General features: G+C 42.6%; 1 protein-coding gene across 1 annotated transcript in view; it reads left to right on the top strand.

Annotated features, from left to right (window-relative positions):
- Positions 1-23855, top strand: part of DGKK (diacylglycerol kinase kappa) — a gene marked incomplete at both ends in the record, with an annotated part of 168427 nt that extends 144572 nt beyond the window's left edge. The window contains 13 exons of the mRNA XM_080718578.1: positions 1558-1665; positions 2102-2198; positions 6435-6542; positions 9491-9587; positions 10844-10951; positions 11838-11951; positions 12266-12400; positions 13486-13646; positions 14776-14917; positions 15828-15914; positions 18809-18919; positions 22618-22741; positions 23776-23855. Coding sequence (XP_080574704.1) covers positions 1558-1665; positions 2102-2198; positions 6435-6542; positions 9491-9587; positions 10844-10951; positions 11838-11951; positions 12266-12400; positions 13486-13646; positions 14776-14917; positions 15828-15914; positions 18809-18919; positions 22618-22741; positions 23776-23855 — 1472 coding nt within the window. The remainder of the gene's footprint in view (positions 1-1557; positions 1666-2101; positions 2199-6434; positions 6543-9490; positions 9588-10843; positions 10952-11837; positions 11952-12265; positions 12401-13485; positions 13647-14775; positions 14918-15827; positions 15915-18808; positions 18920-22617; positions 22742-23775) is intronic.
- Positions 23856-27803: the final 3948 nt, after the last annotated feature.

Below are 27803 nucleotides of genomic sequence, written 5' to 3'. Positions count from 1 at the left end.
GCTTGTACATTCATATTGTACTGAAAGCCAGTCCTCAGACTACAGATTTGGAAAGCTTCCATTTTGAGAATCTATCCCTTTGGCTCCTCTTATCTCCCAGGCATTCATCTGTTGGTCCTCACTTATTTTGGAATTCACACTCATCTTAAACAATTACAGGTGCTAATCAGCCTGGCAGCCTGTTAGCTTCCACCTCTGGTCATGGAATTTTTTTGAATCTACTCTTGGTTCTTTCCAACCACGAAGCCTGAGACTATATTAGAAATAAAATGATGTTCTTCTCTGTATGTCTTACAATGTGTTACATGGTATTAATAAGGCACAAGGACCCCAAGAGTGGTCCTGGTAGTTCTGACATCGATTGCTATTGTCCAGGACTCACAACAACCTGCAAACTTCCAACTGAGTAGGAAACTCTTCTAACTCCCCCAACTTCTTTGCTTAACATATTAGTGACCACTTCTTCTACATAATGCTTCTTTGATAAAAATACATCAGAAGATGGAATAATACTACATGTGTTGTAACTGAGCTACTGAAATTGAGTAGAAGTCCCAAGTAACAAGGATATCCCTTTGACTGGCTTTTGATTTTAGCCATGGTATCTATTTTCCCTTGCCTTGGCCCCTTTAAGTACAACCTCAGCCATGTTTCCAAGAAAGGAAGGAAATCTCCCTTCAGTACTGTGGAAGAATTAACTAAACAGTCAGGTTGCCCATTTCTATAGTTAGTTTCTAAGGAGTGACACTCAGGTTGATCTAATATGGCAATCGTTCTGTCATAACTCATCCATCTCCATCTGCCTCATCAATGTATGTGTTTGATTGATAGGTGCAGCTTGTGGCTCTGGGACAAACAAGAGGTTCCCTGGCAGAGTAGGGAGTGAACCTATAAGTTTCAGCATAGGCTGAGCACCTGTGCTGTATGACAGATATGCTGGTCAAAGGAAGGTGACATCTCAAATGCCCCGGTATGGGTATAGACATTGGAGGGAAGAGTAGCATGGTCTCAGAGACTCAAGTCTAGACCAGTCAGTCACATAAACAAATGAACTAACAGAATGAAGGTAGAAGAGCAGAGTGTTTCCCACTTTGCTCTTCCTACCCCTGGCCCTGAAATTCTCTTCACAACCACATATATTAGCCAACATCAATAGGTAACCAGTAAAGCAGAGAGAGTTCAGCCATGCATATGAAAACACACAGCAACAACACTGAAAGGAAACTGAGAAAGTGGTGCACACCTTGCTATCCTATCCTAGCTACTCAGAAGGCCGAGTCAGGAGGATTGTGATTTTAAGGCCAGACTGCAACACAGAATACCCTAAATTTTTAAAGAAAGGTAATATAAGGGTACAAAAGATATCATAGAGGAAAGATGATATCAAATGAGAGTCTCCACTATCTCCCCACATACAGACTGGTATTAATTAAACGAGCTAGATGCTCAATAAATTATCAGTAAATGTGACCAATCCTCCCTTTCTTCTTCCTCCATCCTTTTGTCCCTTCATTCTTCTCCTCCCCTTCCTTCCTTCCTTTCACTTTTTCTCTATAGTTCTGGATGAAGAAAGCAGACAGACAATATCAGTAAAGAACTTTCCATCACCGTTCTTCCTGGGAGATGATGACTCTGAGGATTCTAACCAGACGAGCCCAAGACACCGTAAGGAAATTTCTCTTCTCCTATTCTAGCTTTGCTGTCATCTAGTCCCCAACACACCCTCCTTAAGTTACAATCCTACTCTATAGCAAAGCGCTCTCCCCGTCTCCCAGAAAGCTCACACTGTAAGACCTCATATGGATGTGCAGAGTAATGATGCCACCAGGCACTGTGACAAAACTGGCCTGATGAAACCTGGGGTTTGACGCTATTTTACTGCCAACAAGCCAGCAGCTGCCCTCACCATTGTCTCAGTGAAATTCCCTATGCATCTAAAAGAACCCCTCCTTGGAATGAGAACCCTAAATAATATTTAGGAGAAAGTCATTGAGTGTGATCCTCCCCCACAGATAAATTAGAGTAAAAAACTCAAGTACAAGCATGGGAGGGTCATTTTTATTTGCATCAAACTGACATGTAGGCGATCTTTTGTGTCTAGGTTCTCGCCGTGGCACTTTGTCTTCTATATCTTCTCTCAAAAATGAGGACCTCGACAACCTTAACTTGGAACACTTACATTTTACACCTGAAACGATGTAAGTTTTTAACCCAATTATCTTCAGATATCTTCTTTTTCACCTTGCTTAAGAGCATAGTTTCAAAGTTGGTTGTGGTAGCACATGCACACCTGTAAATCTAGCACTTGGGAGGTTGAGACAGGAAGATCACAGGCTTGAAAACAGCCTCAGCAACGTAGCAAGACTCTCAGCAATCTAGGGAGTCCCTGTTTCAAAACAAACAAAAATTTTAAAAGGGCTGGGGTTGTAGCTCAAAGGTAGCTCCTGGTTTCAATCCCTAGTAACACACACACAAAAATTTAGTTAAAACAATGAAAAACGTTTGAGAGTGTACCTAAGGAGTAAACTATCTTTGGGTTCAATCCTCAGTACTACAAAAAAGCACAGTGTCTGCCGGGCGTGGTGGCGCAAGCTTGTAATCCCCGCGCTTGGGAGGCGGAGACAGGGGGATCGCGCTGGTTCAAAGACAGCCACGCTGGCTTAAAACACCCTGTTTCCAAATAAAAATATAAAAATAGGTCTGGGAGTGTAGCCCGGAGGTTGAAGGGCTTCCAGGAACCCCAGTACCACAAAAAAAGCAAAGTGTCAATATATCCAGACTGAATCCTCAACCCTACTTACAAGTTTGTATGGCCTGCACAGTAACTTAACCAATGTGACCCTCTATTTCTTCACAGTAATGAAGATAATTAGAATTTGTAAAATAGACTTGTTGTATGTACGAAATTTATATACGAAAAGTATTTGCACCAAGAAGTGATTGATGCCCACAGTTAAGTACTAGTGGGTATTTACTATAAACATTTAATATTTTTGTGCAGAGTGAGAGATAGGGCTTAAATGCCATTCTTCTACATATGGATATCTAGTTTTCCTAGCTCTATTTGTTGAAAAGGATCTTTTTTCTAGCACATGTTTTTGGCTCCTTTGTCAAAAAATCATCTGGTTAGACATATAAGGATTTGTTCTTTATTTTCTATTCTCCTCCATTGTTCTATGTGTCTGTTTATATGTGGAAGCTAGAGAGAAAGTATGAAACAAGAGACTTAAGTATCCTCACAATAAGTGAGGAGAGCCAGAAGTGGTAGCACATGCTTGTAATCCCAGTATTCAGGAGGCGAAGAGCGGAGGATCGCAGTTCAAGGACAGCCTCAGCTACTTAGTGAGGCCCTTTACAACCCAGTGAGACTCTGTTTCAAAACATAAAAAGACTAGCTGGGCGTGGTGGCGCACGCTTGTAATCCCCGCGCTTGGGAGGCAGAGACAGGAGGGTCGCGCAGGTTCGAAGCCAGCCAAATAAAAATTTAAAAATAGGTCTGGGAGTGTAGCCTGGAGGTAGAAGGGCTTCCAGGAACCCCAGTACCACCAATAAATAAACAAACAAACAAACAAACAAACAAACAAACAAACAAATAGGGCTGGGGGTATAGCTCAGAGGTACAATGCCCCTGGGTTCCATCTCCAGTAGAGCAAAAAGAAAAAAAAAAGAGTGATAAGAGAAACCAATAGAAGGGTGAAAGGGCTTGGAAGATGGAGGAGGGGAGGAGAAAGGGAAGATGATGAAGGCAACAGTTCAAATAATGCTATGTCTATATACAAAGATTTACTGCCAATCTCACTAACATATACAGGGCGGGAGGAGGGAGGAGCAGGGTGGGATGGAGAGGAAAACATACCAAGTATACATGTATTTTACATCAATTTGAAAATCCCTGTAATGTACAATTACAACGTACCAATGAAAGTATAAAAAAGAACATCAACATTGAAAATACATACATAAAAATTTAATACATGTTATTGGATATTTCAGAGGACCTGTTTTTCTACTGTTGCCTTAAACTATAAGTTAGTAAAGATACTAAAATACAAATGGTCATTAAGGACCAGGTAGCAAATATAAGGACATCTGTCTCACCAGTTCTACATCTATAGAATATTCCCAGCAGCCAAGTTCTGCCGCATAAACTCATTTTGAGTTTCATTAGTGTTGTGCCAAGGCCAATATCACAGGAACAGAGAAAGAGCACCAACTGAACTTGTAATCAGTTTATTTAACCACAGGGGGAAAAAAACAGACTAGCCAGGCTAGGGATAAAGTCTGACACTCAGTCCAGAGTTGCAACCATGAGCTGAACTTAAAAGGGGTTTTTAAAGGCGAAAGCCACCCACAGGTGGCTGAGGGTAGGGGGAAGCCCATTGTTATTGTCTGACAAAGCTGCAACTTTGTCTGGACTGGGGCTCAGTGTTCCAGGATGTTGACCATAGGGTAGGCAGGATGTTGGTCTACATTTAACACAGCTGGGTCAAACAAGGAGTCTCTCTTGTTACTAGGGCCTTACATTAGGAAGATCAGTTTGGACAGCAGAGAAACTGCAATTTCTGGAATGTGGTAGAGGAAGGTAAATCTCATATGAGAGATGTAGGGCCCGTTTAGTAATAAATGTAAGAGTTAGCCAGGCCTGGGGGCCCTCATCTGTATATACACAACATGGGATGATAAGACAGGAAGTTCACCTGTTTGAGGCCAGACTCAGCAACCTAGCAAGACCTTCAGCAACTTAGCAAGCCTGTTTCAATTTCTTTTAAATAATACAATAGGGCTGGGAGTATAGCTCAGAGGTAGAATGTCCCTGAGTTCAATCCCCAGTACCAAAATAAATAAATAAATAAATAAATAAATAAATAAATAGTTTTCTATGATCCAACACTTAAATTGTGTCCATTGCCAGTTTCTAGAAAGAAAGACACAACTAGCAATTATTGCATTTTCTTACTTTTTTATTTATTTATTTATTTTTTGCGGGTCTGGGGATGGAACCCCTGCCCTATTTTTTTATTCTTTATTTGAAATAGGGTCTAAGTTGCCTTACTTAGTATGGGAGGGCCTTACTAAGTAGTTGAGGCAAATGCTGGGATTATAAGCATGTGCCACCACTCCCGGCTTCTTTTTTTAATTTTTTATTGGTGCATTATATTCATACATCCTATTGTGGTAAAAAAAAAAAAAACACTTGTGTGTACATACATGTACACATCACTGATTTAGCCCCTACCCCTACCCAATTTCCACCCCATTCCATCCCCATCCCTCCCGCCCTTGCTTGGCTTAGTGGTTGACTTCAATATGTTTAAGTACATTGTGTGTTTTAGAGATTTTCCTTCTTCCCCCACTCTTTCTCCTCCTTTAGGTTGCCTTGTTAGTCCTCTATAGGATTTCCGTTTTCATCTAGAGTTCCTCCTATGACCATTTCTCCCCAGCTCTCCAAACAATTCTTATTCCTATCTCCAACATCCCTACTCCTTTCCTTCACCATTGATCCAAGTTCATGTCCAAGGTCTCATGGATCTACCTAATCAAAGTTCATGAGCTTTGATTAGTACCTTCAATTGTGTGCTGACAAGTTTTTAACAACCAGCTCTCAGAATTGGGAGACCCTGACTCATTCCTGGTATAAATGCTCCCACCATGGCCCATTTTAAGCTACTGATATGTCACTGAATGTAGAACAAGGAACCGGTTTACATCATCAGTTTACATAAGTTTGAACTGGCTCTGGCACATCACTAGTTTTGATGTTAGCACCCTAGATGGATGTAGAAGACTCAAAAGACCGCCTGACTTTTTTGTTATGTACATATCTGCCATCTTTTATCAGTTTTTCCCCCAAATGTGTGGTCACTTTGCCTTTTTGTGTGAGTGCTACCAAAAAATCAGACATCCTGGAGAGCAAAAGTGAAGACTTAACTTTCAGTATACACTTATATGTGGAAAAAATATAGGCCACCCAGGGACACTCTATCTCTGAGCTTTGTCCTAGTCCTACTTGATTTTTTTATTTGGAAACAGGATCTCACTAAGTTGCTGAGGGCCTTGCTAAGTTGCCAAGGCTGGCCTCAAACCTGTGATCCTAATGTCTTAGCTTCCCAAGTACAGGGATTATAGGCATGTGCCACTATACCCAACTTGAGTCACTCATATCTGTGGACCCCAATATAACTAAGATTCTTCCTTACTATGAATCCCACTCCTTCTAAAGCTTCTCAGATAGCAGAGTGCCCTCTTCTATAGCTAAGGGGCTCATTAACACGTAGGTCATCTAGATGCTCCTCTTAAGAACATGATAGTCTGGACCCAGTGTGGAGGAGGCCCTCCCTCAGTGGTCTTCCATCATGCAGATGAAGTCTTCAGCCCAATGGCATGGGTGCTTCATTTCCTCATCAGTATCTGTCTTTTCCCTTGGCTAATTTCAGACGCTTCAAAGAAAAGTGTGTCATGAACAACTACTTTGGAATTGGACTGGATGCTAAAATTTCTCTGGAATTCAACACCAGAAGAGAAGAACACCCAGAACAATACAAGTAAGGAAAATAAACCCCCCTCCCTATGTGCAAAAACACAATCACATAGACATAGGTATTCCTACACTCCTTAAGTCTCAGGCAAGAAACAGAGAAAGAGAAAGGTCTTTGGAAGTAAAATGAACTGGTTGCAAGACTAGCCTAGTGGGAGAACTGGCTCCAAAGTGTTGGGCTGGTCTTCAGTGACTGCAGTGGCACACTAAACTTGAAGCTCCCTTCAGAATCTAGCCCCAGGGTTTAATATAGACACAGGTACCTCTGCTACTGTTACTGAAAACAGATTACATGGACTTGATTCAACAAATTGCCTAGCTCTGTTATGTCTGTGAGAGTTTAACTAGGTCCCAGTAGAAATTCCAGGTCTGTATTTGATTGGTAAGACTACAAAGTATCAAAGTGCCCCCTACTCATGGCTGATGTTCCTAACATGGTTCCTCTAGACTGGTTGATTTTTATCCTACCTCATATTAGCCTGCCTGACATCTTCGAGTATTTGTATACTACAGACATACCTTAAGACAGCCTGAGTTATCATACAATGAAACTATAAGAACACGCAGCCCCCCACCCCACCCTGCTACTGCCATCTCTTTCTCAGAACAGGTCTAGGATGAGGAATGAGAAATTGATCAGAAACAAGACTTATAAATTGTTGCTTCCAGCCCACTGCTTGTCTTTTCATTTCCTCAGTGATATCTTCTGAAGTACAAATGTTTTGAATTTTCATGAGGTCCAATTGATTTTTTTCTTCATGGACCATATTTTGGATGCCATATTTAACAAATATTTGCTTAACCAAAGGTCTTGAACATTTGCTTCTAAGTTTGCTTCTGACACTTTTATTATTTTAGTTCTAATGTTTGAGTGTTAATTTTTGCATACGATATGGTATAAATCCATAGTTTTCCATGAAGATATCCAGCTATTCCAGCAACATTTTTTTTACTATTTTTGGTACTTGAAATTGAACTTGGTAGTACACTACCTCTAAGATAAAACCCCGGACCTTCATTTTATTTTTTATTTTGTAACAGGCTCTCACTAAGTTGCTGAGATTGTCCTGGAACTGTGATCGTTTTTGTTTTGTTTTGTTTTGGTTTGGGTTTTTTTTTGTTGTTGTTTTTTTTTTGGTGGGTCTGGAGATGGAACCCAGCGGCATTTGATCTCCGAGCTACATACCCTGCCCTATTTTTTATTCTTTATTTTGAAACAGGGTCTCACTAAGTTGCGAAAAGCCTCACTAAGTAGCTGAGGCTGTCCGCGAACCACAATCCTCTGGTCTCAGCCTCCCGAAAGCTGGGATTACAAGCATACTGTAAATTCTTTTTTTTTTAGGTGGTACTGGAGTTCTTGGAAACCCTTCTGCCTCCGGGCTACACTCCCAGACCTATTTTAGATTTTTATTTAGAAACAGGGTCTCTTAAGCTAGCCAGGCTGGCTTCGAACCTGTGCAATCCTCCTGTCTCCGTCTTCCAAGCGTGGGTATTACAAGCGTGCGCCACCACAGCCAACTGTGATCCTCTTGTCTCAGACTTCCAAATAGTATAATTACAGGTGTGCACCATTGTACCTGGCTCCCAGCATCACATAAATAGCTATTCTTTCCCTAAAAAATTGTGTTGGCAACTTTATTGAAAATCAATTGATGATAAAGGAAGGGCTTCTTTCTAAACTTTTCTGTTCCATTGATTGATGTGTCTGTCCTACACAAGTAACAGGCTGTCTTGATAATTATAGCCTTATGGTAATTTTGGAAATTTGTTTTACATAATTGTTTTAGTAGTACTAGGCATTTTGCATTGTGTTAAAATCAATTGTCTTTCTTTATAGATGAGGAAACAAAAGTGCCCAGGACACTTTTGGGTTTAAATAGAACTCAAATAATTTTGTGCTAGACCTCTCACATTTCAAAACTCATTTCTGTGGGTCAACTGTAAAAGCTCACAATAAACAATATTCCCTTTCTAGTGATTGTATGCCCTCTGTTCATTTTTATCAGAGATTGTACAGTCAACAAGCACCTGTTCTTCTCATCTGCACCCCAAGTACCCTAATATCCTTGCCAGTTTCATATTTTCTCCATTGGCATCTACTATAAAATCTCCTTATTAAGCTAGGTTATGTTCTAAGACCCTGCATAAAGTTCTTTTTTACCCCCAGCCCTATTTTTTATTTTGAACAAACAGGCTCTCACTGAATTGCAAAGGGCCTCACTAAGTAGCTGAAGCTGGCCATGAACTGCAACCCTCCTGTCTCAGCCTCCCAAATTCTGGGATTACAAGCATGTGCCACCATACCCAGCTCTTATTTTTTATTTTGAAATAGGGGCTCACTAAGTTGCTAAGGCTGGTCTGGAACCTGAGATCCTCCTGTCTCAGCCTCCCAAGTACCAGGATTACAGGCACCTGCATTAAGTTTTTACCAGAAGGGTTTGGTGTTCATAAAAGCTCTCTGTTTTCTCAGAAAAATTACTGTTTCAAAATATTGAAGCCCAAAAGTCAAATATTTCAAATAAAATTGATTGTAAGCAGCCAAAGTCTTATGATCCTAGAAAGGCATTTCCAGGGTAGATGATTTGTATCAGCCAGCTATGTTCACAACACCTTACTCTGAACAGTACATTATTTTGAGCATCGAATTCTGATTATAGCCTGTCTTCTAAGTCTGGGCCAATGCTTAACAGCGAGAAGTGGGAACTTGACCTATTAATAGGCATGATGCTGCAGCTTCAAAGGGCCCCCTAAACCCATTTCTGTGAGTGCTTGCATAAGGATACCAGTTATGCTATCCCAAGATCCCTTCTTGTGTCTAGTTACCATCTAACATGACTGTCCTCTGGAAGAAAGCACTTGAAAAATTAGATGGCTTCCCTTTCTGTCTTTTCCCACCCATTTACCTTTATATTATTTACCTTCTAACTATGTTTTGCTACCTTTATCTCCCTGTAGTAGCCGACTTAAGAACAAGATATGGTATGGCCTTCTGGGAAGCAAGGAACTTCTGCAGCGCTCCTACAGGAAATTGGAAGAACGAGTGCACCTGGAGGTGAGTATTTGGAAAGGAAGTGTTCTGTCTGGAATCCCAGGATTTTGGAGACTGAAACAGGAGAATGGCAGGTTTATGACTGACCTCAGCCATGTAGAAAAGCTGTCAGCAACTTTAAAAGACTCTGTTTCAAAATAAAAATAAAAGGTTGGGGCTGGGCGTGGTGGCGCACACTTGTAATCCCCGCACTTGGGAGGCTGAGACAGGAGGATCGTGCAGGTTCGAAGCCAGCCTCATCTGGCTTAAGAGATCCTGTTTCCAAATAAAATATAAAATAGGTCTGGGAGTGTAACCCGGAGGTAGAAGGCCCCTGGGTTCCATCCTCAGTACCACCAAAAATAAATAAATAAATAAATAAATAGTTGGGGGTGTAGTTCAGAGGTAGAACCTGCTCCCTGCCTTGGGAGGGACCCAATCTCCAGTTCCTACCCAACAAAAAAGAAAGAAAGTAGTCTATGAAGATCATCAAAAGACTAGGAATGAAACCACCATTAACACCTAGCTGTCCCACTCCTCAGTATATTTCCAAAGGAATTAAGTCAATACCATAGTGTTTATAGCAGCACAATTCCCAATAGCCAAATTATGAATCCAACATCGGTGTCCATCAAAAGATGAATGGATAAAGAAAATATATACACAGTGAAATTTTACCCAGCCATAAAGGAAAACTAAATTATGTCCCTTGCAGGAAAATGGATGGAACTGGAGAATATTATGCTAAGAGAGACTGGCCAGTCTCAGAAAGTCAAGGGTTGTATGTTTTCTCTCATATGTGGAAGCTAGAGAGAAGAAAGTAAAGGGATCTCATAAAAATGAGGAGAGAGCCGAATAGAGTAGTAGAAGAGGATGGGAAGGTAGCAGGGAAAGAGAAAGGGAAGTACAAGGTAGGAAGCAGATCAAATAATATTATGTTCATATATGAAGGTATCACTGTGAATCACACTACTATTTGTAATTACAATGCACCAATAAAATTGTTAAAAAGATAAAAAATATAAACAAGAAAATGAAGTGGTTCTTTCTAGACATGGGGAAAGGAAATCTCATGGCCTTGGAAATCAACTTTTCCTGGTATCTTGATATCTCTGGTTCTTCCCTAGCTTTAACTCTGTGATCCTCACAGCTCCTGGATTTATATTTTTTGAATAAAAATGATAGTACAGAGAGAAGACAGAGCCCTTATCCATCTCTGTACATGTCCTTTCACGCTGCTCTCTGAAAGCCAGCCAATGAGAGCTGTTCTTTTCTTTCAGTGTGATGGAGAAGCCATCTCCTTGCCAAACCTGCAAGGCATTGTAGTGCTCAACATTTCCAGCTATGCCGGAGGTGTCAACTTCTGGGGAAGCAACACGGCCACCACAGTGAGTTGTAACGAAGAATGGGGTAGAAGAAAGGCAGGAGTCCTCTAAGGTCCCTCAGAAAGGAAAGTTGCGCTGACTTGAGTGGGAAATGGACCTTGGGGCTGGAAATCTTCATTAGCAGCAGCTGTAAATCTGCTTGTTTGTTTGTTTTTGAGAATTTTCAACTCAGAGCACAATATCTCAGGATTAGGTCAGTTCTTAGGTATTGCCTGGGCTTTGATTTTTTTTTTCATTCCTCAGGCCTAACAGGTCCTTAGAAGTTTACCTAGGCCTTTTTCTTTCTTTTTTTTCCCCCCAAGGAGGTCTGTCAATAAAATCTCTCAGAAAACTGGCCATGAACCTTTTCCTCTGAGCTCATCCAAGCAGGTGACTTAGGAATTGAGGCTAATAAGACTGGTCTTGGGAGCCAGATGTGATGGCACACACCTGTAATCCCAGTATTTGGGAGGCTGAGACAGGAGAATAGCAGATTTCAAGGCAAGCCTCAGCAATTTAGCGAGACTCTTAGTAACTTAACAAGACCCTGTATCAAAATAAAAATAAAAATTATAGGGGTGTATCTGAGTGATAGAGTTTCCCTGACTCTGGGGTGTATCCCCAATATTACATACACACGAAAGACTGGCCTTGAGTATTTATGATGTTGGATTGGACAGGGAAGAAACTGGCTGCGAGTTGTGATCTCAAAAGGGGCTAAGAGCTATGATCTCAGTGTCCTTTTTCCAGATGACTTCCTCACTTCATCTTTCCCCCTTTTTATAATGCAGTTTTCCCACTCTTCATAAACTAGATAATTTTTTACCAGGAGACTTTAAAGCCCACTTGTTTGTTATAGACAAAGTGGTTTCTCAAGGGTGGGAGATGTGACCCTGTTCTTCCCCCTTAGGAATACGAGGCTCCAGCAATAGATGATGGGAAGCTGGAGGTAGTGGCAATCTTTGGTTCTGTGCAGATGGCCATGTCCCGAATCATCAACCTGCATCATCATCGCATCGCCCAGGTAGGCAGGTTGGGTGGGCACCAGGAATGGGTTGATTTTTCACTGGCAATCCAGGTGATTTCAGGAAATAGCTGAGAATAAGAGTTTCCGAGTGGAGAAAACATTATCTGGTCAGCAGCAAGGTGCTGGCTGAGCTTGAAGACAAAAGTGTCAGAGGCCAAAGGAGCAAAACGTTCATAGGAAGTGGGTGTTTCTCCTTAGGGTAATCAGGGCTGCTTCCAAATCATATTCAGGCCATAACTGCCAGATTATCAGCTCAATGTACAGTGATTGCCTCATTTCTCTTCCTTCTTCCCTCTCCTTTTCTCTGATAGTGCCGTGAGTTAATGATAACCATCAATGGTGAAGAAGGTATTCCAGTACAGGTGGATGGGGAGGCCTGGATTCAGAGGCCAGGCCTTATCAAGATTAGATACAAGAATGCTGCCCAGATGCTGGTGAGAGATCGGGTAAGAGGAGAAAGGCTTGTCTGGAGTTCCTGCACTGCTGCCGCAGTCAGCATTCTCATTACTGTGACCGCCAAAATGCCTGATGACCATAACTTAGTGGAAGGAAGACTTGTTTGATTACAGATCTGAAGATTTCAGTCCATATATATATAGTCCATTTTATACCTGACACCAAACAGGAGCCAGGGCTGCAGGTCTTTAGACATAATGGTGGGCAGGAGAGAGATAGACAGAACTATCTGTCTATCTATATGGGGAGGGGAGGGGAGGGGAGGGGAGGGGAGGGGAGGGGAGGGGAGGAGAAAAGAGAGAGTTAGAGTCAGATGCTACAGCTGTGTTGAGCCAAAAAGACAGACACACACATACAATCTATACTTGGCCATACTCCCAGGAACCGTTGCTAGAGTAGCCCCAGTACACACTATATCCAGCCACATCTCCAGTGACTCACTTCCCAGCCTGGCTGCCTCCAGAGCATGAAGTTTAGGGAACATTTTATATCCAAACTATAACGACTGCCTTATCCATAGTAATCACGTGAGTACTGGATATTTTCAGTCAAGCAGAATTCCTCTAAGGGATGTCTGCCTGGCCCTTATATCAGAGTCAGATGGGGTGCTGATTATAAATGCACTCTCCTTTGTTACACACCAGTCCCACTGAATGGAATGGGGAGTAGTGGCCCTCAGAAGCCTACAATTGTAAACAAACTCCTCAAGACAGAGTAATAGTATATAGATTGACATTGGCAAACCTATGAAATTCAAGAAAAGACAAGCTGGGCTTGGTGGTGCATGCCTGTCATTCTAGATATCTTCCCAGCTCAAGATTGGTGTCCCATGACCCAGAATACTGACAACAAAAACTAAAAGTGCCTAGTACAAAGGAGACATTGAGTAAAAATATGATAGATTGATAAATGATAAAAAGAGATAGATGATAGATAGGTTATGAGGAATGGATGGGGGCCATCTTTCCCTTTACCCACTATACTCACACATAATTCACAAATGTCAGACTCACAGACAGATCTGTCAAATGCCCTCTTAGCTAGAGCAATCATTATCACTTATATTCATCTCCAGGACTTTGAGAACTCAATGAAAATGTGGGAGTTCAAGCACAATGAAATCCAAGCTGCCCCACAACCCCAGCTGGACTCCCAGGAATCTCAAGACAGCCTCTCTGATGAGGAGTACGCCCAGATGCAGAACTTAGCTCTACTTGCTGAAAACCTTATTAGCAGGTAAGTGGACTGGGCTAGATACAGGGCTGGGAAACCCAAGAAGACAGGGAGAAGCAGCCAATTTATTGCTTCTACTGGCTGCTATGGAGCCTGGCTTCAAAGAGGCATCTCACCTAGTGCTCAGAAGACCGACTGGGGGCCCTGGCAATTCATTCAAGAAATATTCATTTTACTTGGCATTAAGCCGTCTTGAAGATTTCCAATTAGACCCAGAAATTAATTTAATCACCTCCTGCCAGAGCCAACAAAACTAAGAATATTTATCCTTGACATTAAATATCAAAAGAGAGCTGAACCTGGTAGGCTACACCTGTAATACAAGTACTTGGGAGCTTAGACAGAAATATTACATGTTCAAGGCCAGCTTCTGCAATTTCATGAGATCCTCAGCAATTCAGTGAGACACTATTTCAAAAAAAAATAAATAAAAGGGGTGCCAGGCATGGTGGCGCACGTTTGTAATCCCCGTGCTTGGGAGGCGGAGACAAGAGGATCGCACTGGTTCAGAGCCAGCCTCGCTGGCTTAAGAGACCATGTTTCCAAATAAAAAAAATATAAAGTAGGTCTGAGAGTGTAGCCTAGAGGTACAGGGGCTTCCAGGAACCCCAGTACCACCAAATAAATAAATAAATAAATAAATAAATAAATAAATAATAAAAGGGGATGTAGGTAGAGCTTGGAGGTAGAGCTCCTGGGTTCAATCCCCAATACCAATTATGTATTTATGTATGTATGTATGTATGTATGTATGTATGTATGTATATATGTGTGTATATATATAGGGTGTGTGTGTGTATGTATGTACATATGTATGTATATACATATATACATATTCAGAATGGCCTTGGAGTTTCAGAAGTCAGCTATCTTCTATTTTAGCCCCCCAATCAATTCAAGTTCCTAGTATCTTAATTCAGATGAAACAAGGATGGAGAAAGGTGAATACATAAAAAAGAGTGGAAACATTTTTCTGGATGACTACCTAGAGAAAAGCAGAAAATAACAAGAGGGAGTAGAATTCAAATCTGATTGCAAGGTCTTTGATTTATACCCTTATACCAACCCACAGCACCACCAAGCTGGAATTCCAGAGCTCCCAGTTCATCCACCTGTCTTTGCTTTTTTACAGACTTAATGACCTGAGTAAGGTCCACCAGCACGTGTCTGTCCTCATAGATGCCATGAATGCCAGCTCTAACATCCTGAATGATGTATTTTATGGCCAAAACAGTGGAAATGAGGCAGGGGCAGCTTCCTGCACTCCTGTTGAGGTAAGAGGGAAGGGCAGATGAAGGAAAGGAGTCCAACTAGATAGGAAAGGCGCTCAAAGGAAAGGAAGCAACTTAGCAAGACCCTCAGAAACTTAGTGACACCCTGTTTCAAAATAAAAATTTAAAAGGGCTGGGGTGAGCTGGGCGTGGTGGTGCATGCTTGTAATCCCAGCATTTGGGAGGCTGAGACTGGAGGATCACAGTTTGCTGACATCAGCTACTTACTGAGGCCCTCTACAACTTAGTAAGACCCTGTTTCAAAATAAAGAATTAAATATAGGACAGGGGCTGTAGCTGGGAGGTTGAATGTCCCTGGGTTTCATCCCCATACCCACAAAAAAGGGGGGGCTGGGATGAAGCTTGGAGGTAAAATGTCCCTGGGTTCAGTCCCTAGCACCACAAAATAATACTAATAATGATACTAATAATAATAACTTCAGGGCAGGGATGTAGTTTAGTGATGGAACACTTGCCTAGCATGTGCTAGGCCCCAAGTTCAATATCTGCTAAAATGCTGGTTAACTGTTTATTTTAGGCCAGATCTTAGTTGGTGGAGCCTAAGGCCTAGAGTCTTGAGAAGAGAGATGTTTAGCCTCAAATTGACTCTGGTTTGCATATGTTCTGTTTTTCTTTGCCCTCCCCACCCAATCAGTGATGCCAAAAGCCAGGTTATGCCGTGCCGCTGCGCAGGGCACACCAATACAGCTGTACCGGTTGATAGCTGGCATCAGTTGTGATTGGTTGGTGCCCATGCTGTGCTAGTCATGCTATATTTGGAATATTACTTTTCCTCCCACAGCCACATTCCACTAGCCTGCTACTACCATGAAGAAGCCAGCTGCATGCTTACTAACCAACAATTCCTGTCTTTATCCTTTCCTGTCATCCTTTTCCTCTCTTCTCCTCTCAGACCCTAAGCAGAAATGATGCGGTAGATGTTACATTTAGTCTTAAAGGGCTCTACGATGAGACCAAAGCTTTCCTGGATGAAAACTTGGTGAGTGCAGGGGGTCGGAGCATGGGAGGGTGGAGCATCCTATCTGAAGATGGTCAAAGTCTGTGCTTGGCTGCAGGGCAAAGGAGACGTGGGATCATTTTAGAGCAGGGGCTAGCCTGTGAGTCTCTCTTGTGTCACTCATGATCATCACTGATTATATAGCTTTATAGGTTATGCTAATGTAAAGGACTACCATACACTTGAAAGGAAGTCTCTCCCTCTCCTATGGCAAATGCCTGCCAGGTGTGAACCAGGTGTATCAAAAGTAGGGTGGTATTCTCATTCTACCTGCTACAGCTACAGTAGACAAGAGGATGCTCTTCTGAGCTGCCATGAGTCTCTCAAGTTTCTCCATACCTCTTTCTCCATGAAGGAAGGCAATATGAAGTAGTGGGAAGACTCAGGAGATTCTGAGATCAAATCCCAAATCTGTCACATACCAGCTGTAGTAGTTTTTACAACAAAGCACCAAGAACTGGGTGACTTAAAACAATAGAAATGTGTTGTCTCACAGTTCTGGAAGGTATAAGTCTAATATCAGGCTATCAGCAGAGCTGTGCTCCCTCTGAAACCTGTTGAGGCATCCTTCCTCACCTCTCTCTAGGTTCTGATGGGTTTGGGTAATCTTTGGCATCCTCTGGCTTCTGGGTGCATCATTCCAATCTCTCTGCCTTCACATACCATTCCCCCTATCTCTGTTTTCATATGGCCATCTTCTAAGCATACCAATTAGACTGGATTGGGGCCTTCCCCAACCAGCATGACCTCAGCTTCATAATTAATTACATCTGGATCTACCCTAATTCCAAAAAAGGTACTGGGATGTTGGAACTTGGGACTTTACCATATCTTCTTGGTGCTCCACTGTTCGACCCCTATGTATGGGAAGTATTTCACTTCTCTGGTTCTTAGTCTCCATAGCTACAACATATAAATTGTAATTCCTACTTCTCTAGTTTATTGTGAGGATTTAATACACTATCATGACTTAAGTGCTTGGAAACCTGATACTCAGTGGTGGCTTCATAGATGGTAGTTATTGGTGATAGAGAGGCTAGACTGAGGCTCCATTTGGGGGCTATAAGACCAGTTGTATGTTTCTCAGAATGCAAGAGGCATGATGGAGGAGATTGCTCTGATGAGCCAAATGGTTATGAGCACACCAATCTGGCTGCTAAAAGCCCTGAAGTTGCTGATCTGCTCAACTCTAATTAAAGTCCATTTGAAGAATGGCTTTTGAGTTGAGATTGCATGAAATGTATCCACTGCCCCTCTCAATTTGCACATCTAATTCGCACACTACACATGAGGTGAAGTATCCCAGGGAATCAAGCCAGGTTGTGTTGGCATCTGAACCTTAAGCTAAGCTAGGGTCCTTCAGCTTTAAATAGCCTTTTATATTTAGACAGAGTTCAATATACTTGCCAGTTTGGGCAGCAGGAAATATAGGAGTTTGGCCTCTCATTACTACTTAGTCTTTCTTGAGGCCCGTGGCCTGAAAATTGGTCCATTACAGTCGACAACCCAACTTGAACATAACACACCCTCCAGAAGACTTTCACCTCATAGGACCTGGCAGGGACTGCCAAGTTTACACACATATCTCAATGAGACTAGAATATAAGCAGCAGCTAACTAAGAAGGACTGTGTATCTCTAGAAAGGCCAGCATAGAGGTGGAAGTAAGGTTGGTTTAATTTGGGTGTTATTCCTCCCCCTGAAGAAGGAGAGCAATAAGGAGCTTAGTGTTGGAGAGGAGATTGTGTAAATTAAGTTTCCATTACTATAACAAATGAATTGAGGCAATCAACTTATGAAAAAAGGTTTGTTTTGGCTTACAGTTTTGGAGATTTCAGTCTGTTACTTTGGGCCTGTGGCAAGACAGCATGTCAGCAGGGAATGCATGGCAGAGCAAACTCACCCTTTCACCAGGAGGAATAAAAAAAGAAAGATGAGAGAATGGGGGTCATACTTTCCCCTACAAGGGTATGTTCCCAGTGACCAGAAGACCTCATCTCTTAAAGGTTCCACTATCTCCCAACAGTACCATCTTCCCAATAACTTTAGAATATCCTACATGGTACTATTCTTATTTCATAAGTAAAAAAGCAGAACCAAAGATTTTTAATGTTCAAGATCACATGGTTAGCCTGTAGCAAGATCTGTTTAACTCAATGGCCTACCATTTATACAACACTATCCCAGAAAGGACAGGTGGAATGTCCAGTATTGGAACAAAATTATGTATGTATAGTGCCTGGCACACACTATGTGCACAAAACTAGGTAGCTGTTATGTAAGGGGACACTGTAATGGCTCTAGAAACTAGAGCTCAAGAGCATGACCCTCATCCTAGACCCTACACTGTAGAAGGAAAACTCAGTTTTAGTTGATAATGGAGAAAAGGCTTTTGCTTGCCAAGCAGTGAGCATGCCCCACCCCAAGGAATGCCCTCCATTTGTTTTTCCCTGAGTCTCTCTGTTGAGAAAAAGAGCTGTAGCCAGGAATGGTAGCACACACTTGTAAACCCAATATTTGGGATGCTGAGATAGGAGGATCACAAATTTAAGGCCAGCCTCAGGAATTTGGCCAGACCCTCATTAATTTAGTGAGACCCTGTTCCAAAATAAAAATAACTGGGTGTGTAATTTGGAGGTGCAATGCCACTTGGTTCAATCACTAGTACCAAAAAAATTAAAAGTTAAAAAAGAAAGAAAGAAAAAGGCTGTCTATGTATTTTCATGTTGAGAAAATAATGAGCTGATTAAGGAGATACAAGTTGTTCTCATGTGGTCTCTTGGCCACCAGTAGGGACTGGGAGGAGCAGAGAGGGCAATGTCTATGAAGACAAGGTGCTAGGCATTGGACACTCACTGTGTTTCCTGTCTGTACCAGTTGAGAAACACTGAGGATGAAGCCACATTACAAAGTGCCCTGGATGCCATGAACAAGGAATTTGAAGCACTATCAGAGATCGAGTGGATGTATCCAATCCTGGTTCCAGAGGTGAGTAACCTAAGGGGTGGGGGAATAAAGGGGCAAGGGATTCTTCCTCGACGTCTTACCTTCTGGTGTGGGTCACAACATGGTGATCGATGTAACAAAAGGAGTCCAGTGGCATCTTTCAGCATTAGCTTTAACAGAGTTGCCTCCTGCCCATCTCCTCATCACAGGAGAACAGAACAAGGCAGGAAACAAGAAAAAGTGACCATGGGAAAATAACCAGGAAGAATATCTACTCTGTAGAAAGACAAAGAGTTGATAAAGAACAAACTAGATGTGTTGGTATATGCCTATAATCCCAGTACTTGGGAGACTAAGGCAGGATGATCACAGGTTTGAGGTCAGCGTCAGCAACTTAGTGAGAACTTGTTTCAAAACAAACAAAAAAAATTTAAAGGTCTGGGGATGTAACTCAGAGGTAGCATGCCCTTGGGTTTAATCCCCAGTACCAAAAACAAAAAAGAAGGAATAAACAAGATATTTTTCTATATTGTTCTCATGGCTGCAAATTTCCCTATTCCTACTCAGTACCCCTTGGCAGGAATGCAGTTTATTTATCTGCTAAATACCAGCATAGTCAGATCAATTGGTTATAGACAACATCTGTTCCAAACGATTAGTTCATACAGGCCATACAGTGGTTCAATCTTCCAGATATCACTTCTCCTGACTGCTTCCTGTCCCTTTCTCCACAGCAGGCTCTCTCAGTACCTCCCCTATCAGCTTTGTGGCTTAAAAGAAAAGCAAACATGACACCAGTGGCTGCAACATATGTTGCAAATTTTAAACAACTTTGTTATCATATTTTAAACAACTTTGAGTACTGTCCAAAGATTGAAAACTAGTCCCATTTCATAAATTAATTGGCCCAAAGATGCCCACCTGTTGCTCAGTAAATTATTCCCAGGTTGGAGTGTGCCTCAAAGGTAGAGTGCTCACTTACCATGAGTGAGGCTTTTGGTTCCATCCCCAGCACCTCAAAAATTTTAAATTATTCCCTTTGTGATCTAAAAAAGTTATCTTTGGAAATTCCCTACAGTAGAACAGCTCATTTCAATCTGTAGGAATCCTTGACCCCCATAGCAATTAAACTTGTTTTCTGGCTCCATACACGAGTGACATGCACATGAGCAGTCCATGTAGACATGGTTAGGCTAGTGCAGCTATCACACTATCATTTTGGAGAAAAATCCATTTGCAAACTCAGGTCTTAAAATATTTGGACTTTCTCAGCTGGGCGTGGTGGCGCACTCTTTTAATCCCATCATTCGGGAGGCTGAGACTGGAGGATCGCGGCTTACAGACAGCCTCAGCTATTTAGTGAGGCCCTCTGTAACTCAGTGAGACCCTGTTTCAAAATAAATAATTAAAAAATATGGCAGGGGGTGTAGCTCGTGGTCGAATGCCCCTGGGTTCCATCCCCAGACCCACAAAAAAAAAAAAAAAAAAAAACTGACTTTCTCATGTGCCTTTGCTGATGATCCCAGCACCTTTATGCCTAACTCTCTTGATTGGTGGCCCTCTGGGAAAGGAAAACATACTGTTAAGACAGTAAAGAGCCGGGCGTGGTGGCGCACACTTGTAATCCCCGCGCTTGGGAGGCGGAGACAGGAGGATCGCACAGGTTCGAAGCCAGCCGTGCTGGCGTAAGAGACCCTGTTTCAAAAATATAAAATAGGTCTGGGAGTGTAGCCCGGAGGAAGGAGGGCTTCCAGGAACCCCAGTACCACCAAAAAAAAAAAAGGACAGTAAAGAAATAAGTTATCACTGTACCCCGTTCATCATTATCACTCAGTTCAGCTACCTGTCATCAAGCTCCTGAGCTAGGCAAATGGATTTGATATTGAAAGAAATGAGACAAACCCAGTCCATGCACTGATCTCCCAGTTCATATTGATTGTCTGGCCTGAGTCATAAGCTCTTCTCTGAACTTCAATGTTTACATAGATAAAGGATGCTATAAAGAAAGGCAGAGTGCTGGACAGGATGGCATACACCTGTAATCCCAGTACATGGGAGGCTGAGACAAGAGCATCTCAGGTTCAAGGACAGCCTCAGCAATTTAGTGAGGCCCTCATCAACTTAGTGAGACCCTGTTCCAAAATTTAAAAAATTAAATAGGGCTGGAGGTGTAGCTCAAAGGTAGAATGGCCCTGGGTTTAATCCCAATATCAACAAATAAAGGAAGGAAAGAAGGATGGACGGAGCGAAGGGTCTAAGGAAAGCCAGAAAGGTGGCGCTTATCCACACATCAAATTTACTTACCTTAAGGCCACAGAATATTCAGCAGGAAAGCAGATGAAGAGTCAGCTATTCCTTGATCTCCCTAAGGCTTTGGCTATGTGCCTTTCCTTGAGGTCATTTCTGAAAGAGGGCTGGTGTGCATAGCCAGGAGGGGTACAACAGGAGACAGTAAGCAGAAGTGGCAGCATTAGAGGAGTGGGCACTCCTCTAATGGACAAGACACTCCTCCTCCTAATGGACAAGACTGAAAGTAAAAATAAATCATCATCATCATCATCATCATCATCATCATCATCATCTTCATCCCAAATGGAAGAGAATCCCAAAGCTTCTTGGAATATGTTTGGATGGATTTTCTGGCAACAAAGCTAACAAAGTTAAATTATGATTTCATCTTGTTTTTGTAGTACTGAGGAAGTATTCTACCTCTGAGCCACACCCCCAGCCCTATTTTATTTTTATCATGAAACAGGGTCTCGTTAAATTGCTGAAACTGGCCTCAAACCTACAATCCTTCTGTCTCAGTCTCTCAAGTACTGGGATTACAAGCATGAGCCACTATGTCTGGCTGGAATTATGTTTTACTAAGACCTGTGGTAAAGGGCAACCACTGTAGCTGGAACAAGAGTCTGAGAAGTAGAACTGGAATTACAAGGGCCTGCATGATCTGCACAGCAGAGAACCCTTGCTCATAATTAAAAATTTTGTTTAGAAAGCCCTCTTTACCTTCCAGGCTGGGAAGCTGCATGGAAGGCAAGTGTTCTCTAAATGAAGGTACTGAGACTTAGCTGAGGGGTGAGTGGAAAGGTCATCACTTGTTCTTCTGAAGGAAGCAGCGCTTTGTTTTTTAAGTCATGTAGAAATACCATATGAGCTAACAGGGTAGCAGTCTCACCCTTCCAGTCTCTAGCCACCTGACCTCAGGTGAAATATTTAACATCTCTCAGAACCTCTACTTCCTCATTTTCTAATATAGGGAAAATAATAACCACTTTTCTTTTATTGGGGCATTGTAATTATACATCACAATGAGCGTCAGCATGCTAGAAACATACATACACACAGCACTTGGTGTGTTTTCATCCGCATCCCATCCCACACCCTCCCCTCCCTGTACATCGATTGAAATTGGTATCGGTCACTCTGTATATGAACACAGCATTATCTGGACTGTTCCCTTCACTTAGGCACTCTGCCAGATTATCTTGAGGTTCATATGAGAGCATTTATTGAAGCATCTAGCAAGATGTCTGGAATAGAGCAGGCTCTTATTAAAGATCCGCTTCATCCCTGCAGCACGTTATCAGTACATCAGGTTGTCTCTCTTAGCTGGATCACGGGTAGAGCTGCGTGCTTCTTGCAACCATCCTTGTCCATCCCCTTGCCAGGCCTCCACGAATTGCTTCCAAGTACTAGTTAACCAACATTTCCAATTTCTTCTTGCCATGCATTTCCAGGAGAAATCTTCAGTCTCCGACAGTAGAAGCCTCAGGTTGAAAGTAAAGTTCCCCAGATTGGGAAGGAAGAAGCATAAAACAGAAGATAAGCCTAAATCTGGCCAAAGATTTCGCCGTTTTATTGGTAAGTCTCTTCTATAGGCAGAGGGCTCAGAAAATTGTCCCTAGCAATGTGGGCACCTCCCAGAGACCTAAAGCCCCCATTCAAATTCATAGGCATGGCAGTGGCAGCCGAGCCAGCTGGGAGCCATGCTTTTATAATGCCAAACAGCCTTTTGGGCAAGGTATGAGTTAGTGATATGTGCCCTAGTGCAGGGAGAACCTTAGGAGAACATAGCTGTGTTGCCTCTATGAGACATACAGCTGAAAAGAAAGTGCAATCAGCCAGGCATTTTCCTGCTTGACCCATTCCTAAGGGTAAAGAACCAGTTCCGTGACCTGTCTAAATATTTTCCTGTTCTCCTTAAGCCTCTGGAAGTGCAAAATTGCTATACATTTCATTGTGTGAATTTCAATTTCCTGCTATCCTTCTTCAGAATCAGTCCTAAGCACTGTTGATATGTCAGTGGGACTCGAATGAAGGTTCTCTTAGAGTTGTCAGCTGTGCAATTTAATGATGTCCATAATCTCTCCTGAATCTGGGGCCTGGATAATCTGGAAGCTTAAGTCATACTCCAGCGCTTTAACCAATGAGGTTTCTCCAAGGTGTGCAATTATTGCTAATTAAGACACACTCCAATAGTGAACATGATAAACAGGTGAAGATAGCAATTTGCTTTGTTTTTGAGGAACCGAGAGTTTGCACAGATGCCAAGAGAGAATCTCTTGGATCAAGCTGTATTTTCTCAGGATTGCTCCAACTATTTTGATTCCCTGAATATCTGCTGGTGGCAGGATGCACAATGGTGTTTGAAATAATTTTCGAAGACCCTGATGGAGTTGATAGCAATTCCCTAGATGATCAGCTTCTGATAATTCATACTATTTGCTTTTGGCTCCCATGGTATCATATGGTTTTCTCCAATGGTTCAGAGATATACAAAAGGAACAAACCAGCCTACCTCCTAAGAGACTGTGCCCAAAATTTTAAGGGTCATTCATTTGGGCATCTGACAAAGTACTTACCTCATGATTTCCATACTTGTTTTTTCTCCAAAGGTCATCTGTGGCATCGCAGACATCATGAAGATGAAGCAAAATGTGATGATCCTCCAACACCAACAAGATCTCAACTGTAGCCCTTGAACGTTGGAAGGAGAACTCACAACATTTAGGATTCTACAAAAATCTCTCAAAACCTCAGTACAGGCTGGACTAAATTCTTTTAGAACAAACATGAGCACCACCAAGAAAGACCCTCCCAATTCTTTACACTAATACATTTTCCTGGACTTAATCAGGTCTCCTTAGAGGTTTACATCTTCTCATTGGCCAAAGATCCTTGTTCCGAGTTGTCTTGTTCAGTTCTCCTTCTCTTTGTGCATCTTGAGCAACTATAGTATTTATTGAGATAAGCTCTTTATGAATGGCCTGGGATCACTAAATGATTCAAGGGAATTTTACCTCTTTGGGGAGTTCGGGAATGGTCTTCTGTAACTGGCAGAGACACTATTGATGGTAAGGAATGAATGAATGAAGGAATGGCAGAGTATAGAGAGGTGAAGAGAAGGGGCAGGAGCTGGGTGTGGTGGTGCACCCCTGTAATCCCAGTACTTGGGAGGCTGAGACAGGAAGATTGCAGGTTGGAGGCCAGCCTCAGCAACTTAGCGAGAGGCTCTGTTTCAAAATAAAAAATAAAAAAGGGCTGGGGGTGTATCTTGGAGGTAGAACACCTCTGGGTACAATTCCCAGTATCAGAAAGACCGAGAGACAGAGAGAGACAGAGACCAAAAAAGAAGGGGCAGAGGGGCAGGATAGCCAGGCTTGATTGTGTTTCTTCCCAATCCCTGCCAACTTGCCAACTGCAACTTGAAACTTCAGATCTCTTCTAGTAGTTGGCACATTAAAATGAGAACTAGGTCCTGGGGGCTTGTCCACTTGCCTGTTACAACAAATATGTGAAATCTTTCCTTATAAACATAGCTTTTTCTGTCTCTCTTCTCTCTCTTTCTCTTGCTCTCCAGACCCTTAGTGTTTTCCATGTGCGAGTGTATATATGTATGTCTTTGCACATGTCTAGGTGGTGCTCCGGTGGCTGGGTGGGCCCATTAGTTGAACTCACCCTTTGTGGCAACCATACAGACTCTCTGCCTCCCGCCTTCATCCTAGCCTGCATGCCTCCATGAAGTGTCCGCCTGCATTTTCACTGGATTTTCTAACTAAATGTTTTGCCGCTGTGCTGCAGTATAGAATATATATAGAGAGAGAGACATAAAGATGTATATATATATAAATATATTTTTAAGAACTGAAGATACAACTCGACCTCTAAGTGACCCCCCTAATTTATTGTGCTAACCCAGGAATCCCGTGTCACCTCCCCATTACCCTTCACCCCCATACACCTCTACGAACTAACTGCCCTAGTTCTTGGTGGAGCTTCTAATCCTTTGGTGCATTTTAGCGTCTTAGAAGTAGCTGGGATCTACATATAGCCCAGCTGATTCCGATGTCCCCTTAAAATTCTGAGCCAGGCCACAGAAAGGGGAACAAAATTATCAACGCCCTGGAGAAAGGGCTAAGCTGGCATGCTGCCTTTTTGCTCTGTTTGTCCTGGACTTTCCATCAGCAGCTGCCCCAACTGGAGCCCCTTCTCTAATAAAAACTGCCCGAACCTAAGATCCTTTCCCAATAAAATCTGTCCCAACCCAAACCCCTTCCCCAATTAAAAAAAAATACATGGAGCAACAAGACCTTAAGCTCTGTGACTTAGATATTTGAGGTAGAGCCTCCTTGACAATTGAGTCACGGTTTGGGCCCTTCCCCAGGCTCCATCTTGGCCTGCATCTTCTGGGCAGGCTGTTGGGTCCATCTCTAAATCACCTTCAAGTTTCCCATCTTGCTTCTTTCCTTTGGGTATAAGAGGGGCATCCAGAAAGAACATGGGCCTGGGAGCAAATGAAATCTAAAAGCCTCTGCTTCCCTGCATTTCTTCTCAAGGAAACAACTTGGCCTAGATTGCTGCAAATCCTAATTCAAATCTTTTTCTTTTTTCAAATGTCTGCCTTTGTGGCATACACCAGTAATCCTAGTAATTAACTGGAAGGCTGAGACAGAAGGACCACAGATTGAAAGCCACTCAGTGAGACCATTTCAAAATAAAAAAAATATAAAGGACTGGGAGTGTAGCTCAGTGGTAGAATGCCTCGGGGCTCATTCCCCAGTACAAAAGAATAAGAGTAGTACTTAAATGTCTGTTTCCATTCAGGCAAATCTAAACAAACCCCAGTGCCCAGAGAGATTCCCTCTGCTCTGCCTCTCATCTTGGCCCCACCCATCCTCAATTCCTACCTTTGGATAAGTGTCTCCACTTATCAAGGGAATGCCAGCGAATTGGCCTGTCCCCACTTCCTCTACAATCTTAGCGTGCTCAATTACCTGACTCAGTCCAACGGCTGGTTCATTGAGGTGCACAACCCAGGCTCCAAGCACTGGTTCTCAACTCTAGAACTCCACCAGCCTAACCCACTTAAACCAGCCACCTGTGTTCCACCTCTGCAGGGGTGAGGAGAGAAACACTAACAAGGGGATAGTCCCCAAATGTCTGAATGCTGTGCCAAACAAACAAACAAAAATGCCCTAGCTCTATGACTAGAGAAGAAAGGCAATGGAAAAGACGACATGAAATGAACACTTACTTAAGACATTAGAAATCGTGAGTAGACCGGACATGCCTGGGTAGAGAGTGCATGGTTGATGTCTCATTGGCTTTGCCTGCATTGCTCTTCCTTCCCAGGAGGAGATCTTAGATCAAATCAGCAAGATCACCATTGCAGCCAGACTTGGTTCCTCCCTGGCTGCATGGGTTAATACCTGCATGCGCTCTCACAGAGTTGGGAACCAAACTGAGTTTTTCCAAAAGGGAAAATTCCCAAATGAGCAACTTTAAAGAAATAGGAGGAAATCCTGGGAGAGCATAGCCTCATCTTGGCAGTGACTAAGTAGGGCTATGTCTTGTAATTATTTTGATCACTGACGATAGTTGACTGCGTTAGGACTCCATCTCTCGTGCTTACGTTGATGAAGTGCTGTAGGTCTTTGTACGCTGTGATGCTGCTGTCGCTCTAATTCACCAACTCAATTCCCTTTCATCTACCCTGTCCTCTCACCCCGAGCCAGAACAGTATTGAATGCAACCACCAGAATTGGGGGCTAGAGCCAAATATAAAGCAGGATTGCTAAATGATGGGGGCCCTGGGAGCAGGTGTGGCTTGCCGAATTGCTTGGGTACCTCCAAAATTGCGTAGTTAACGGTTGCTTCTAAATATGGGAGACAGTTTTCTGAGTACCTGCTCAGGCAGGTACTCACTTGAAACAAAGCAAGAAATGTTCCCTCTCTCAAGAGAACTGCCTAGCCCCTGGGAGTAAAACCTCCTTTCAAGATGTCCTTGTCAACTACTTGCAGGAATGGAATTGCTCAGGTGGTGGGACTGGACACCAACTATCCATCTCAGTCCTGTTTGGAAACCATTAAGAGTCAAAACTCTGGGGTTTGGTTGCATCTTTCTTAGTGCTTTCAGAGTAATTGATTGGGTGGGGAATTCCTGGCTAGAAGAACAGTGGGGAAGGACAAAAATCAAGAGATTTGAGCTGTCACCAACTACTTCTGCCATCAGGACTATAGAAAAGCAGCAGCTATCCAAAACAAGGCCCTGTGCTGTGTCCGACAGAGCAAGGGAAGAGTAGGGAAAATACTTTCAGCTTAATAGATTGAAGGATGAAGCTGGGTGTGGTGGCGCACACCTGTAATCCCAGTACTTGGGAGGCTGAGACAGGAGGATTGCAGGTTGGAGGACAGCCTCGGCAACTTTGCAAGACCCTGTTTCCAATCAAAAAATAAAAAGGGCTGGGAGTGTAGCTCAGAGGTAGAATGCCCTTGGATTCAATCCCCAGTAACAAAATAAAGGATAAGCAGAAGAATCAGTTGGGGGTCAACATCATCTTCCCCTGGGACACATGCAGAAGAATTTTAGCTTCCCAAGAAATAGAAATGAATACAAAAGCAACCAAACCCATTTGCATCATTC

The sequence above is a fragment of the Muscardinus avellanarius genome (assembly GCF_963383645.1).
Source record: "Muscardinus avellanarius genome assembly, chromosome: X".
NCBI lineage: Eukaryota > Metazoa > Chordata > Mammalia > Rodentia > Gliridae > Muscardinus > Muscardinus avellanarius.
Note: the sequence above shows the minus strand (reverse complement) of the source record. Positions and strands in the feature narration are given on the sequence as shown.